We start from the raw sequence: 14,342 nt of genomic DNA on the forward strand, positions 1-14,342 counted from the left end.
GGACCTTAACTTTTAAGTGGATTTGCCTGGCCCCCAGCACAGCCTTCTAAGTGGAATTTTTTTAGAGGTCGTTCCAGGAAGAGGTTGACTTCAGCAGCTTGTTGAGTTAGGCTTCCTGAGCGACATCAGGACAAAAGCCTTGGTTTCTTTCTGCCCAGCCAGGGATCAATAGCAAGGCGAACGTGACCCTGACCAAACCCAGTCAAACAGGAGCACTGTCCCGGCTCATTCATATTGCCTTTAATGAAGCCATGGGTAGCAGAATATACAACGTGGCTCAGACACACAGCACAGCAGGGCCTCCACAATAGTTTCCCCCACATCTTGGGGGAAAAAGGGTGATACATATTTCCTGATGAACACTGTTTAAAAAATATAAACTCCTCACAGCGTTCTCCGGGAGCTAGAGGCCAAGAGGGCCCACCGGGGATCCCTCACCCCGGGGACAGAAGAGTTGATCTCGGGGGGGAGGGCAGCGCATCTCTCCTTAGCAGCCCCCTGCCTTTGCCGGAGCGTCCGGCCTGTGGCAAGCAGCAGTGTGGGAACCGAGGGGGTGGAGGCAGTGTTCGGCAGCTCTTCAGCATCTTGATCATGACTATCGGGTGGGAGCCAGTTGATGGCCATTGCCAGTGGGGCCAGAGAGTCAGAGGGAGCCTTCTTGTCCACGGGGGCAGAGAGTCTGCCTCTCTGCTTGAAGAGGGGGGAGGGGTAGGGTGGGGAGTCGGGAGCGAGGGGGTGCCGGGCTCTCTCACGGTCTTGGTGACCTGGGATGAGGAAGAACAGTGGTTAGGCTGGATACCGAGGAGATAGGACAGCTAGGGACGTGGATGGAGATGCCTCTATTTATAGAGTTCTAGGAGCAAAGGGACACTGGAGTTCAGTTCTTGTGGATGGTAGTGGGGCAGGATGCACCTGTCGGTAGGATGACCAGGGACACGGGGAGAGAAGGGTATGGAGATGCTAGCTGGGATTAGGGCATAATGGGAGCATAGTATTTTCGCGTCGTACTGGGGGCAGAGGACATGATGAAAGGAAGCAGGGGTCCCTCTGGGTTTTGCAGTGAACAGGGTACGATAGAAGGCATGGGCCTAAATGAGTCTGGGTCCTGCATTTCTCTTATGTTTCCACTCCTGTGTGGGTGGCCCTTGCTGTGACTTGGCCTCAGCGTCTTTCTTTCCAAAACGAGGAGAATAACAGCTGTTCCTCCTAATTCGTAGGGGAGACATGGCTAACTGAGGTGCCTCTTGTCCCCTGAGGAGTCCTAGCAATGTTCTAGGCCACTGTTATCAGCAATACAAACCCCTAACCAGAAAAAGTGGAGGAGTTTGGTGGGCCCCGCTTTAGGACCTAAAAGCAAGAGCCTGGGGACCCACCTTGAGACCCTCGCAGCCCGCACTCCCACCTGAGACGCCTGCTCACCTCAGCGGGACCATAGCCGCAGTGTCATGAACAGGTTAAACCCGGCCACTTTCAGGAGGAGGATGCGCAGCCCGATCATTAGCAGGTTGTGGAAGTTCAGGTTCATATCTGCAAAACCAAGAGGTTATCGCATGTACCCCGGAGGTCTGCACAGCCCCTGTGACCCACCCATGGTTTTCCCCAAAAGGTGGCTGGAGGGTGGGCTTTAGCTCCTGGCCCACCCCTCCCTTTGAGCTTGGGTGTATATCCCTTCCTAAGCAGATCTGTATATTCCTCCAGGGTCAACAGTATTCCATTTCAAAGGAAAACACCAGCTGCACTCAGTCCTTATTTTATGCTGCATCCCTCAGGAGTGGGGATGGGGCAGGGCTCAGAACTCATTGTAATCCCTTGGGTCTGGGTCTCTGAGTGAGAAGCTGGTGCCTGGACCCCAAGAGGGACAATTCCGTGAAAACAGCTCAGATGGAAATGGACGGGCCCAGGGCAGGGGGCCGGGAGTGGTGGGGATCCTGAGAGACGAGACCCCCGCCTACATGGATTCTGCTGCTTTTCTTGAAAGAAGGCAGGACCCCAGCTACTGCTACAGAGGGAACATGCCCTTGGGAGGAGCTGGTGAGTTCAGGGCTCTGCATGAGCCAGTCGGAAATATCACAGCTGGGTTATGGAGAAACTCTCTTTGGTTCTCCAGAGCCCTAGGAGTGATTCATGGGGTCTAGGGAAACTAGAGACTCATCCTGAAAGTCCTTAGAGGGGGAAAGAACATTAGAGATGGTGAGAGGAGCCTGGTTGATTCAAGAATGTTCTCGTTCTTCCTAACTTCATTCCAGATCCACATATCCCTTCCCCCCTCTCCTATCTAGTCAGGGTGATTGTGGGTACATCTTGAAGCTGGGATAGACCCCTCTCTTACCTGTTTCAAAGCTTTTCTCTATCAAAGTGGGATTACAGGAAAAGTCTAAAAGGAGAAACAAAGACATTTTCTTAGAGTTGAGTGTGCTGACTCTCCCACGTCAGACCTCCTAGGATTTGGGCAGATGAGCCTCTGTCTACAGGCTTTCCATGCTCTCTCCTTGAGAGGTCTGGAGGGGACTTGTCACCTGTGGACCCCTGCTGAGAGAGCCACTGGCTCTGGCTTCCAGGGACCACTCCATTCACTTCATGAACACTGGTTGTGCAAAGTACCTGTCACCCGACACAAGGCCACAAGGAACCATCAGACACACAGCCTGCCCTTGGGTAGGTTCCAGTCTGCAGTCTGAAAGAGGCAGTAAGACACCACACAGTGACAAGTGCCATGAGGGGTGTGGATGCTTTCCTGTGTCCCACAGAGGCTCCACCCCTGCACTCCAAATTTGTTCCTTTGTTGTCATCAGCTCAGTCAATGGCGCTGTCATTGACTCAGCGGCTGGGGCAGAAAATCCAGCCACCTTCCTTGATCTCCTCTTTCCTTCGCACCCCTGCACGGTTCTCCCTTTGAATCTGAAATCGTGTTGGCCACGCAACTGCCCTGCTCCCCGCTGTGCGGGCCGCCATCATCTGTCTGCTGCAACAGCTGGCCTTTCTGCTTGCACTCTTGGCCCCTACAATCCATTTTCCACTCAGCAGTCGGAGTGCTCTCTGAAAAAAGTAAAGTGGATGTCATTCTCCTACTTAAAAACCAAATCGGTAGCTTCTCATTGGACTTAGGAGAGTGGCTGCCCTGTCACACCCTAGGAGGCCCTGTGATGTGGCCCTTCCCCACTTCGTCCATCTCCTGTCCTGCTACTCTTCCCCTTCTCGCTGTGCCCCTAAGTCAGGCCTCCACAGGCTCCCCCCCTACCCTCGGCCCGGCCGCTCCCTGCTTATCCTTTAACTCTCATCTCACCTAGCATTTCCCCAGAGAGCCCTTCCCAGACTCTCTGTCCCTAAGTTGGCTGTTTCCTCCACCCCCAAGTTAAAGCACATGTTACAGTCTGAAGTTCTCTAGATTTCTGCTTGCTGATGGACGGCCTCCCCCAGCTACAGTGGAGCTTCCTCAGGGCAGACCCCTCATCTGATTTATTTACTCCTCCACTCCAGCACCTGGCACGTGGTATATGCACAACCAGTGTTCGCTGAATGAATGAACGACTGGGTAAGGTTGGATCTTTGGCAGAGAGGCAGAACCAAGGGGAGGTATCTCGGAGAAGGGCATTAGATGGGGGCCTGGCAGAGAAGCGAGGGGCAAACAGCCTGAGCAGAGGTAGGGAGGCAGGAACTCAGGGCGGGTGAGAAGCCAGTGCCCTTCCCGCCACCTTCTCCCCCTCTGCTCTTTGCCTAAGACATTCTGCGACCCGCCAGGATGGAGCGCACTGATGCTCAGTAACGAGAGCAGAGGGACTTTGCTGACAGTGGATGAGGCCGAGACCACCCATCAGAGCAGCTTTTATTTTTTTTATTTTTTTTTAAGATTTTATTTATTTATTTGAGAGAGAGAGCATGAGACAGAGAGAGCACATGAGAGGGGGGAGGGTCAGAGGGAGAAGCAGACCCCCCGCTGAGCAGGGAGCCCGATGCGGGACTCGATCCCGGGGCTCCAGGATCATGACCTGAGCCGAAGGCAGTCGCTCAACCAACTGAGCCACCCAGGCGCCCATCAGAGCAGCTTTTAGATGCCAACCACCTGAGCTCCCGGAAGAACCGGGTGTCTCCGAGTGGGGAGACTCGGCTTGCACAGGCACTGAGGCCACACTCACCGGAGCTGGAGTAGAATTCCTCGTTGAAGGTACCGTTACATTTCAAATCGGTGCTGCTGCCCCAGGCCAGGGCCCCATTGCTCTTGGAATTCATCACCTTCATGTCCAGCACCGTACTGTTCAAGCCGATCACCGTGGGCCCCTGCGGTTGTTGCACATCGGTTTCAGAATCAAAATCGGTGAACAGGCACACTGAGATATTACTGGACTTAGGGCCTCTCAGCTGGTACACAGCAGGGTCAGGGTCCTTGACATCTGTGGGCCAAAAGAACCCAGGTTAGGAGATGCTCATTTCCCTCCTTGCCCCAACCCAGGCCTGAGGCCAGATGCCAGTGATGGGCAAGAGCAGGGCTCCGTGGGGCTGGCAAGTCACATTCTCAGGCTTTAGGTGGGAAAGCACATTCTGGAAACCAGTTGCTCTAAGTGGACTGGGAGTCAGGGCCAAGCATAAGCCACGAGTCCTGGCCAAGAGGCCAGGCTCTCAGGGAAGGCTCTCTGCCTGGCCCTGCCTGCAATTCAAGGAAACCAGAAATGCAGGGCTACTTAATGATACTGTTCATTCTTTTACTTAATAGGAACTTCTTCAAAAGCACAGCGGGACTAGTAAGCAACAACATTGGTCTGGCAGGACAAAGCAAGCTTAGAATAGAGGCCCAGCAAAGCAAACCAGATGTCTTGGAATCAGGGGTGGCCTCCCCCAAATTAGGGTGGGTATGGACAGGAATTGGAGGTTTATTATCGGCTGGTATTAAGATGGAAGATCGGTCACATTACCAGGAGATTTCTCATTGATAAAAGTTTTAGACAATAAATCAGAACACCTGCATCCCAGTCCTGGCTTTACCATTCACTAGATACAAGGCCTTGAACAAGTCACATCAGCTCCCTAAGGGTCACGAATTTCATCTGTAAAATGGAGACATTGCCTCCTCCACCTTCCTAACCAAGTTATTCTGAAAATCAAAGGAGAAGTTCCTCTCTATAAAATTATGTTTAACAGTACTGAACAAATGAAAGTAACTGCAGCTCTTGATAATACCAGGATATTGCCATGATAATGTGCTACTGAGTTATATACAGTCCATTTCTACTCTTCACCCCCAGGAAGCAGGGGCTGCTGGAGGCTTTTCCTTTTGCTGAGAATCATTCTTCAGTATTTCTGTAGGATTTTGTGTTTTTAATGTAACTCTCATTGTTTATTCTTTCAGACCTCCTGCCTTTAGAAGAGGAAACAGAGGTTTGCTGGGAGGGTTAACACATTGGGGCCACCCAGAGAGTTTACAGCAGGGTTGGGACTAGAGTTTCCTGCCCCTGTGGTTCTCTGCTCCCACAGCTCCCCACCCTGCATGCAAAGTTTCTCAGGCCAGGGGTGTACCTCACTTGTGAGGCCAGCCAGGGTGGCCTTGGCAATGCAGACTTCCAGCTGGACCTGAAACCAGGGACATCAGCCTTTGGCATGGCCTTGAGTTGCTGAGTCAAGGCATCCCGAGGGTGTCAAGTCAAGGGTGTGGGGCTGTCTCTGGAGCAGAACAGGGGTGGGTGATGGTCCCATGTGAGGGACATCCAAAGCTCTGGCCCCAAGGGATACTGCCTGTTCCTTTCCAATGTCCCCATATCTGGGGCTGGGGGTGGGGGTCTGATATCACTGTGGGATAAGGCCCTTGGGCATCAATCTTTTACAGGGAAAGGAGAGACGGGAAGCCATTATGTGCCACCAGCATACCCCAATGGGTTTGTTAGTCCTCAGTGGGAGTCACGGGTGGGACTGGGAAGGGGGATGTGGAACGGTATGAAAGTGGTGAGGGAATGTGGCCTTGAGGAGAAGGCAGAGGATAAGGTGCCACCAGCGCAGTTTGGGCTGACAGGGGAAAAGGGGTTGTGGTGGGGGCCCGATGTCCAACTCTGAGTCCTGGTTAAACACTCACTCAAGTCCTAGAGCCAATAAGTGTCAGGCTGAAGAAGGTCTAGACCACGCTGTCCAATATGATAGTCTTTAGCTACATGTGGCTATTTAAATTAAAACTAACCCAAATGAAATCAAATTAAAATTCCATTAAAAATTAAAACTTCATTTTAAGAGCATCGTAGCCGCCATATTGGACAGTGCAGATTGACAGAACACTTCCATTGTCCCAGAAAGTTCTACTGGACAGCATTGGTCTGGAGAGAGCTATGCCAGAGAACATGAGATTTTTGAGGAAAGGGCTGATTGTGGGCCTTAAAAGCCATCTTTAAGTCTGTGAGGTGGGGGGTGACTCCATCAGGGAAAGGCCAATTTTTGCTCAACTTCGCTAGTGAGAGATCAACATGAAATAACAATCAACGAAGTCAGAAGACTTGAGGTGATTTTCGCTGCTCTCAAGTTTTGTTTTTACCAAGACTGCATTCATTTTGGGCTTCCCTATCTGCATTTTTGCTGTTGTTTCTCCTGTCCAGCTTCCTTACCTCTGATTTCCTCTCTTGCTCCCCTCCGCTCCCCCTTGTCCCCCCATTCTCTTTTTCAAGCTCATCCTCCAAAGTACTTGTCTAAAACCTAGAGCTGATTGCACCACTTTTTGTTCAGAATAATTCAGGGACTCCCTAGTGCCCATAGAATAATGCCCAAATTTCCTGGCATGAAATTCAGGGGCTGCCATGATCTGGAGAGCTTGAATTTTTTCTCTCAAGTCCTTTATGTGCCCTAGATGAATAGAGCTTCACCTGCTTGCCAACATGAAGAGTTTTCAGATGAAGGTCTCCTCATCCAGGGCACATAAAGGACTTGAGAGAAAAAATTCTAGCTCACCTAGTGTCTGCCGTATAGCAGGTGCTCAAGAAACAATTGTTGGATAAATAAATGGCCTAGTAACCATCAGATTTGCAAAATTCTTGCTTATCAGAACTTTTTGGTAAGAAAAGCTGGGTACTTATTCTTAAACTTGATTTTTTTTTTAGCCCCTTTTACTTCCGCTCCCATGTACCTCTAGCACAACCATCTCTTTTTGTCTGAAGACAAGAAATGAATCACTTTTAATTTGGAGGTCTTTAGGGGTCCATCTGTTAGAGCCCTGGGAGGAGAGGCATCCTGTCCCATCTTAGCAACACACATCCTACCACTGATGACATCTCAGAAGTTGCCTTAGCAAGACGGGATCAAGTTTTCGATGCAGAAGTTCAGCTATGCTAGATCCTAACCTTTCATTTTAATTCAAAACTGACCACAGAAGCACATGTCCGAATGTTCTAGTGCTTTGGATGCATAGGGGCACAACAGTGATTGAAAGCTTCCTTCCCACAAAATCTGTGCTTTGTAAGTTAGGTACTAGGAACCCAGAAGTGTTCCTAGTTAGCAACACTGACTCTGGGTCCCACTGAGCCTCTGGTGAGCATCAGGAAGCAGTGAGCCTGGGCGGACTTACCAGGAGTTATGGAAACTCTGGTTCCTTTGCCAAATTGCAACTGAGAGGCAACACCTTCATACCACTGCTAAAGTCTTCATTACAGAAACCCTTAGGTTTCCCCTCCTCTGAGGGATGGGGTAACCTACCTTGTAGAGCCCATTGAAGAAGGAGAAGGGCGGTCCCTAGGACATGAGGTGTCCACAGAAGGAGCTGGCCCCCTTTCACATTCACATCTGGTCTACATTTCTAAATTGGATCCCCAGTTTCCTAGTGGCTGGCCTTGGCCCTAACTGTCTGTATTCTATTGAAGGCTTTAGGATTCCTTTTCTCTATTGTCTAAAAAGACATTTTATTTGCTTTTCCCTGCATCCAATTTATTATCAGATGTGTTTACTTAGGCCAAAGTGCACATACCTTGTTCACATCCAAGATCATGCCTTCTTTCTTGTTGTTCCTTATGCCTGAAAGTCCCCTTCTCTCCAATCTTTGCCCATACAGATCTTACTCATCCTTCAGGCCCAATGAATCCTTTCTACTGCATAAAACCTTATCTGTCTAGGCCAACTTCCAGCCGTAAACCTATTCCTCTGAATCTCTATTGTGCCTATTGATGTCATCAATTTGTTAATACTAAAATAGTTTTCAGCTTGCTAAATTTATAATAGTTATGTCCCTTTAGCTAGTTTTTATCCAATTTAGGAATAGGTCAGTCATCTTTCTTAGACTTCTTTGCAGTCAGTCTCTTTTAGAGTGATGGCCACATAGAAGGCATTAGAAAATATCCATTGAGCGATTAAAGTAAAATTTTAATGTGTTTGACCTAGAGAAACACAGATTTTCAAAACTGATAGTGATGCGTTTCCCTTTCCCAGAGGCCTCTGTAAGACAATTCATTTTAACACCCACAGTTAGCCTCACCATAGTAAGACTGATATCCCCAAGGAAAGGAATAGAGACACTCACTGGCCCATGGGATTGCAAATGGTGCCACCTGGGATAACTCACCAGCTATTACAGACACTTGGGTTCCTTTTCCAAATAGGAGTTTGCCCACAATTCCTCCAGTATTCACACTGCAGGTGACACCATTACAGAAACTCACTAAATCTACCTCCTGCTTCAATAGAAGTATTGATCTCCTCCAGGGGACAAGAGAATCACACTTTCTAGAGTTAGACCTTCTGCTCTTTTGTGTTGAGAATTTGGTTGTTCATCCCTTTTCCTTTTGCCCTATCCTGCTGTAGTATCCTGGGTTAGAGGTTGTGATTTCAATAAACCAAGAATTCAGTAGCACACAACTCTGTTCAGGGCAGCAGTATCTTGGATCTTCTCATGGAGGGTCCAGGACTACAGGCTTATCACTTGCCTCATGATTCCTAAAGTCTCAGTCTAAAGATGTTTCCCAAGCATCGAGTGCTGGATGGGAGAATTTTCTGGGGATGGGTGGAAAGAACCACTTGGGATCTTACAGAAGAAAATACTTGGGCTCAACTTAGCATCCTGGACGAAGAAGAATCAATTGTTAATGTTGACTGTTGCCCCACTTTACTTACTTGGCTGGACACTCAGTCTGGTCCCTGCTCCAAAGATTAGCACAGTACTCTGCTGTATCCCCACTGCAGCTAAGACCTTTGTAATATCCTTCCTGACATTAATCTACTAGAACCCGCCAGGTTCTGAAAGCACCATCCTGCAAGTCTCCCTGAGTCTTCGTTTCTTAGATTTTCTATTTCCCAGGGAAGCTGTTCCCTCTCCCCATTACAACAGTGTAAACCTTTTATAGCAAGGCCTTGATGAAGACAAGGAGAATAATAATAATGATGAAATTATTATTGGAAAGGCTACCATTTATTAATTACTTGCTATCTGCTGGGCGTTGTCTTATGTTATTATGATGTGGTTCTTGGCATTTTGCTATTGAGGAAGTAGAGACTTTATTAGTTAAGAGAGGGTAGAGCCAGAATTTTGCCCAGATCTGTCAGCCTCTCAAGTTTGCTATGAACCCCACACCACCCTGCCTCCGTGCCTTGATAGGTCACATCATGTAATTGCCATTCAGATAGGGGTTGGGCTCATCTTTACCCTGGGAGAGGTTCAAAACTCTACTAAACTCCAGAGGGGAAGACTCTGGGAGCAGGTGTCCCCATGCCACATCATTAGCCGAGACAAGGAATGCTGCTGTTACCTGCAGCAATAGGCAGTGAGAGAGAATTTGGGTTCGCCATTAAGTCATTCCTTCCCCCCAAGGGCACGTCGCTAATTTCCTGAATGTTCAGATTATCTGGGGCTGATACCATTGGCTTTGCTCGAGAGCACCGAGTATCTGGAACTCTTTTAATGTTTCCGTATATTATTCTGCTCAGGCTTTCATTTACTCAGTTGGCTCTTGGCACTTCTGTCTTTAATATGAGAAATGGGAACATTTGAAGTCACCAAGAGAGCTTGTAGGAATTGGAAAACGTGTTTAATATTCCCGAGTTTGCCATAAATCATCGCCTGTTTTCTCACAGACAAGCCGACAGTTACCTTTGTCCCGGACACGTGCGTGGTCAATACTCACATGGGTGCACTGTCAGCCTAGTCCCAGCTCCAAAGGTCAGCTGACCGTAGGTACCAGACAACACACAATAGCGGGGTGCTTTACGAGAACTCTAACCTGAGCAGGGTCTGCCTTCCTGGGGCAGCCACATCTCCTATCCCTACTCCAAATCACTCCTTCTCTGACACAAGAGAAAAATCCGGCTCACCCAGTCCCAGTTCCTCAGCTTTCGGTGTAATTAGCCCACAGACCTTTCCCTCACAGCCAGCCTTGAGCTGGTCTGGCCTTCCTGGAAGGTGGACACGCTTTTGGGTTCCATACTGAAAGTGAAGGAGGAAAATTGGAAGAGTCTGAAGAAGAGCCAGGAATTAACTGGGAAATGAATCTGGAGGGGGACTTCAGAGCACTGGCAATAGATGGCAGACCTAGGGGAGGGCTAAATCCTGGAACGGCAGCCTGTGCGAGGCTCTTCTTTTAGAAAGTGGTTCTGTGATTCCTTGAGAAAGAGAGAGGCTAAAATTGCCATTGGAATATTCACATAAAAGGCACAGCGAGGACTGCTTAACTCTGATGGTTGTGAGAATTAGGAGTGAGTTATATACGGGGCCCCAGAATTTTTTTCTCCAGAAATTTCTAAGATTAGGGTTGACATCCATATGGGGAAAAAAAATCTCCGAAGTTTGAGAGGGGTTTAGACAAGTACTTCTTGACAAGAGTTTCACAGAACTCTAGTCCTTCTAAATTTTTCTACAAAAAAGAATCTAAGCTCAAATTAGTTTGGAAAGTGCTGTTATACTGTATACTTGACAAGGCATTATTAGCTAATTTTAAAGGCTCCGAGAAGTCCTGCAGTAAAGAAATCCAGAGCTTCTCAAACTTATTTGATCTAGTAATCTTTTTTTCTTAAAATACTCATTAAGATCTGTGGAACATATGCAGGTTTGTATATAAATATAAATATATTCCTTGGAAGTCCGTTTTCTAGTTCCAAGAATTTAAAATTCCATCCAAATTTTAGCCTAATGTTAATCCTTAAGTTTTCTGTGTTCTGAATCTGTTCTCTTGCCTACTTCTGTGGACACGATTAGGGGTCTCATTGATTCTGATTATTTCTTTCTAATTATCACAAAACAGCTTCATTCTATTCGGGGAATTGCTCAACATGTAGTCAGCTGTAGAGTGAATTCTCCTGCCGCCATCCGGAACAGCTCGAGGGCAGGTACGGATGCAATCAACGTACAGGAATCACAACGCTTCAACACTTTGCAAGGTTTACCTTCCAGAAACACTGGCAACTTTAAAACCTTTCCCAAATGTGAATTTATCAGCCTTCCTTCCACCCACCTTCCTACACACCTTGGAGCTGTGTACTTCAAAGAAGATTCTGGTCCTAGAACAAATGGAGTGAAGTTTCCTGGGTGGTCTCTCAAGTGGAGACATAGACTTCCTATGTTTATCAACAGACGTTTTTTCTTTTTCCTGTTAAAACCCATTTGTGCTGCTTTCCTATCACAGGCATTATGGTTCTTACATGCATCTGAACTTTGGTTCTTGAAAAATATGATGGGTTTCAGGCTTTCCAAATGCAGCCTGAACAGACGCATGGGAGGGAAGAGGCTTTGCTAAAGTGCCCGAATGAACAGGTAAATACGGAGGAAGTTTTCCCCAGAAAGATGGGCTGTCTCTCCCCCATGTGCCTTTGGATGGATTCTGTAATCTCCCGTTTTGAAGTCTTTGACAACTCTCTCTGTTGGGGAATACTTGCTACTGTCTAAAGCAACATGTTCTGAACAGTTACTAACCCTCCACTTGGGCCTTCCTTGACTGCCCTAGCCAGAAGGCATTTTTTCAACAGTCGTATTTGCTGACCCCTCTGTGCCAGGCATTGGGCTGGGCTGTGGAGGTGTAAGGATGAAGGAGAGAGGGTCCTGGTCTCACCGAGCTTATGGTGCGGTGCAGGATGCATGGAAGTACCAGGCAACTAAGCTAGGAGGTTGGGCATGCCTTCCTCTTTGTTCCCATTGCAACTTGTATGGATCTCCTCTACAACATGGTGACGCTGTGCTGAACTGTATGTTTATACGCCTGTCTACCTGCTGGGAGATGCTGGATGGCAGAGAGTCTGCCATCTTTCCTTTTTTCCTTCCTTCCTTCCTTCCTCCCTCCCTTCCTTCCTTCCTCCTTTCCTCCTTCCCTCCCATCTAGCATAGTGCTTAGAATGTAATAGTTGGCTTAGTAAATATTTGTTGAATAGAAAAGACTTCTAAATATTTTAATTCATTTTTGATGTAGTCCTGCTCTCTTTTACTAGGACTATCTCATTTCTCTTTTGAATTCTGTACGGTTCTATTTTCTAAAGTTTTTATTGCATTATTTCGGCTTTAAGCTCTTCCTATAGCTCTCAATTAGATATGGAGTTTTGTGAGAGTGTGTCCAATGGCCAGTGTCTTTGGGAAGTTTAATTTCCCACCTTTCATGAAAACTCGATATATAACAAAAATGTATTTTTTGGCATAATCAGTCATAATTTCTTTTCTGATAAAGACCTTTCATCTCAAAAGAATCTAGAAACAGCAAAAGAGTCTGTCTCAGTAATGATGAAAAGGCCCATCCCCATGGGCAATTTCTAGCATTAGAAAATGAACCGCTATTGAGCCAGTGGCTGGAAATTAAAATTTCAAAACATTCAAGCCTCATGAAGAAACATGAGAAATTGGCTCAGGAAGTGCAGATTCATCATCTAAGAAAGCAGAGTAGGGACCTTCCACGTCTTTGGCTAGAGTCTCAGGTCAGGCACTTACTTGGATGCACCTGCAGTCTTGTTCCACTCCCAAAAGTGAGTGCTCTGCCACCCATGTCCGCACCATGGTATCATCCAGTACAAATACCTGCCCTCTGCCACCCAGGGTGGCTGCCCAGTCCCCTTATGGGTTTACAGCATTCCCTCTTGGGAACAGAGCTTTTAAACAGCCTGTTCCTAGGGCACCTGCGTGGCTCAGTCAGCTGAACATCTGACTCTTGATTTCGGCTCAGGTCAGGATCTCAGGTTTGTGGGATTGAGCCCCGCTGTGCATGGAATCTGCTTGGGATTCTCCCTTTCCCTCTGCCCCTCCCCTCGCTCCCGCTTGCTCTCTCTCTTTCCCTAAACAAATAAATACATAAAATCTTAAAACAAATTAAACAGTCTGTTCCATGGTTTTGATGATAAATTTCTCTTTCCAGTCACTTCGTGCCCAATAAACAGTCCTTCTAGGTTTCTACTTCCCTCCCTGCCATCCCTGCATCCTGCCAACCCAATTCAATGACTTTACTGATCTCTTCATTAATGCCAAGCCCTGCCTCAGGGCTGCCATGATCACCATGGCAAGAAGGCTCAGGATGGGCACAGCAAAGACCAAATAGTGGCCTCCGAGGTCTGGGGTCTTCCTTCTCAGAGTACGGGAGGGTGGCGCTAGCAGTGAGTGGCATGGATAACAAGAAGACAGTAGTCAGATAGAAGTCAAATAGATTTGAGTTCCACTCTCTCTCGTTCCTAGCTGTGCGATCTTGGGCACATTACCTACGGGAAGCCTCTGTTTCCTTATCTGTAAAGTGGGCATGATGCCAGCTACCTAACAATAGGATGGAATTGAACACTGAATGAGAACTTAGTGAAAGACAGAGAGTAGTCACTGGTACATGGCAGGCATTCAGTCAATAGTAGCTAATAATGAAATGATTCAGCAATGCTCTACACTAAGGGCAAGACATGAGGCTTCTTGCAGCTCAAGGAGACCCATCCCTGCCCCATACCCCCCTCCAGCACCCCTGGGTGCCCCACCCTGGCTGGGGTGCTCTCACATAGGGATAGGTATTTCATGGATTCGGGAGAAGGTGTGAGAGAGAGTCTCAGCCATAGGGTTGAGGGGCAGGGTAGACCCCTTAGTTGCCAAGGAGAAAGTTCTGCTTCCGAAACTGAACCAAGAGTGAATTGTTTTTTCCTCAAAACTTGAGGATTTGTCTTCTGAAAGCACCGTGCAAAACCCTTGTTCAGCAGAGTCTCGACCATTTCATTAGACCCAACACCCTGATAAGTTACTCCCAGACAACCAAGGATTCTTAACGACGGAGCAGACCACATCACAGACTCTCATTATTACCATATCCTTCCATAATCTATTCCTGTCTACAAAATTTCCCTTATCGAAATGATAATTTCTGTAATACTCACAGGGATGAACAACAAGCCTGGTCCCTCTTCCAAATATAAGTCTGTAGTTCCCTTCTGATACACACAGTGAGGAAAGCCTT

The 14,342-nt window shown here is 47.7% G+C and overlaps 1 gene segment (V, D, J or C); it reads right to left on the reverse strand.

Annotated features, from left to right (window-relative positions):
• Positions 1–225: 225 nt before the first annotated feature.
• Positions 226–14,342, reverse strand: part of LOC102747101 (T-cell receptor alpha chain constant-like) — a 182,252-nt gene continuing 168,135 nt past the window's right edge. The window contains 4 exon segments of the C gene segment in view: positions 226–764; positions 1,420–1,527; positions 2,330–2,374; positions 4,134–4,388. Of these exon segments, the coding sequence occupies positions 1,421–1,527; positions 2,330–2,374; positions 4,134–4,388 (407 nt within the window).

This window comes from Leptonychotes weddellii, chromosome 9 (assembly GCF_054177405.1).
Source record: "Leptonychotes weddellii isolate Sample4059 chromosome 9, ASM5417740v2, whole genome shotgun sequence".
Taxonomy (NCBI): Eukaryota; Metazoa; Chordata; class Mammalia; order Carnivora; family Phocidae; genus Leptonychotes; species Leptonychotes weddellii.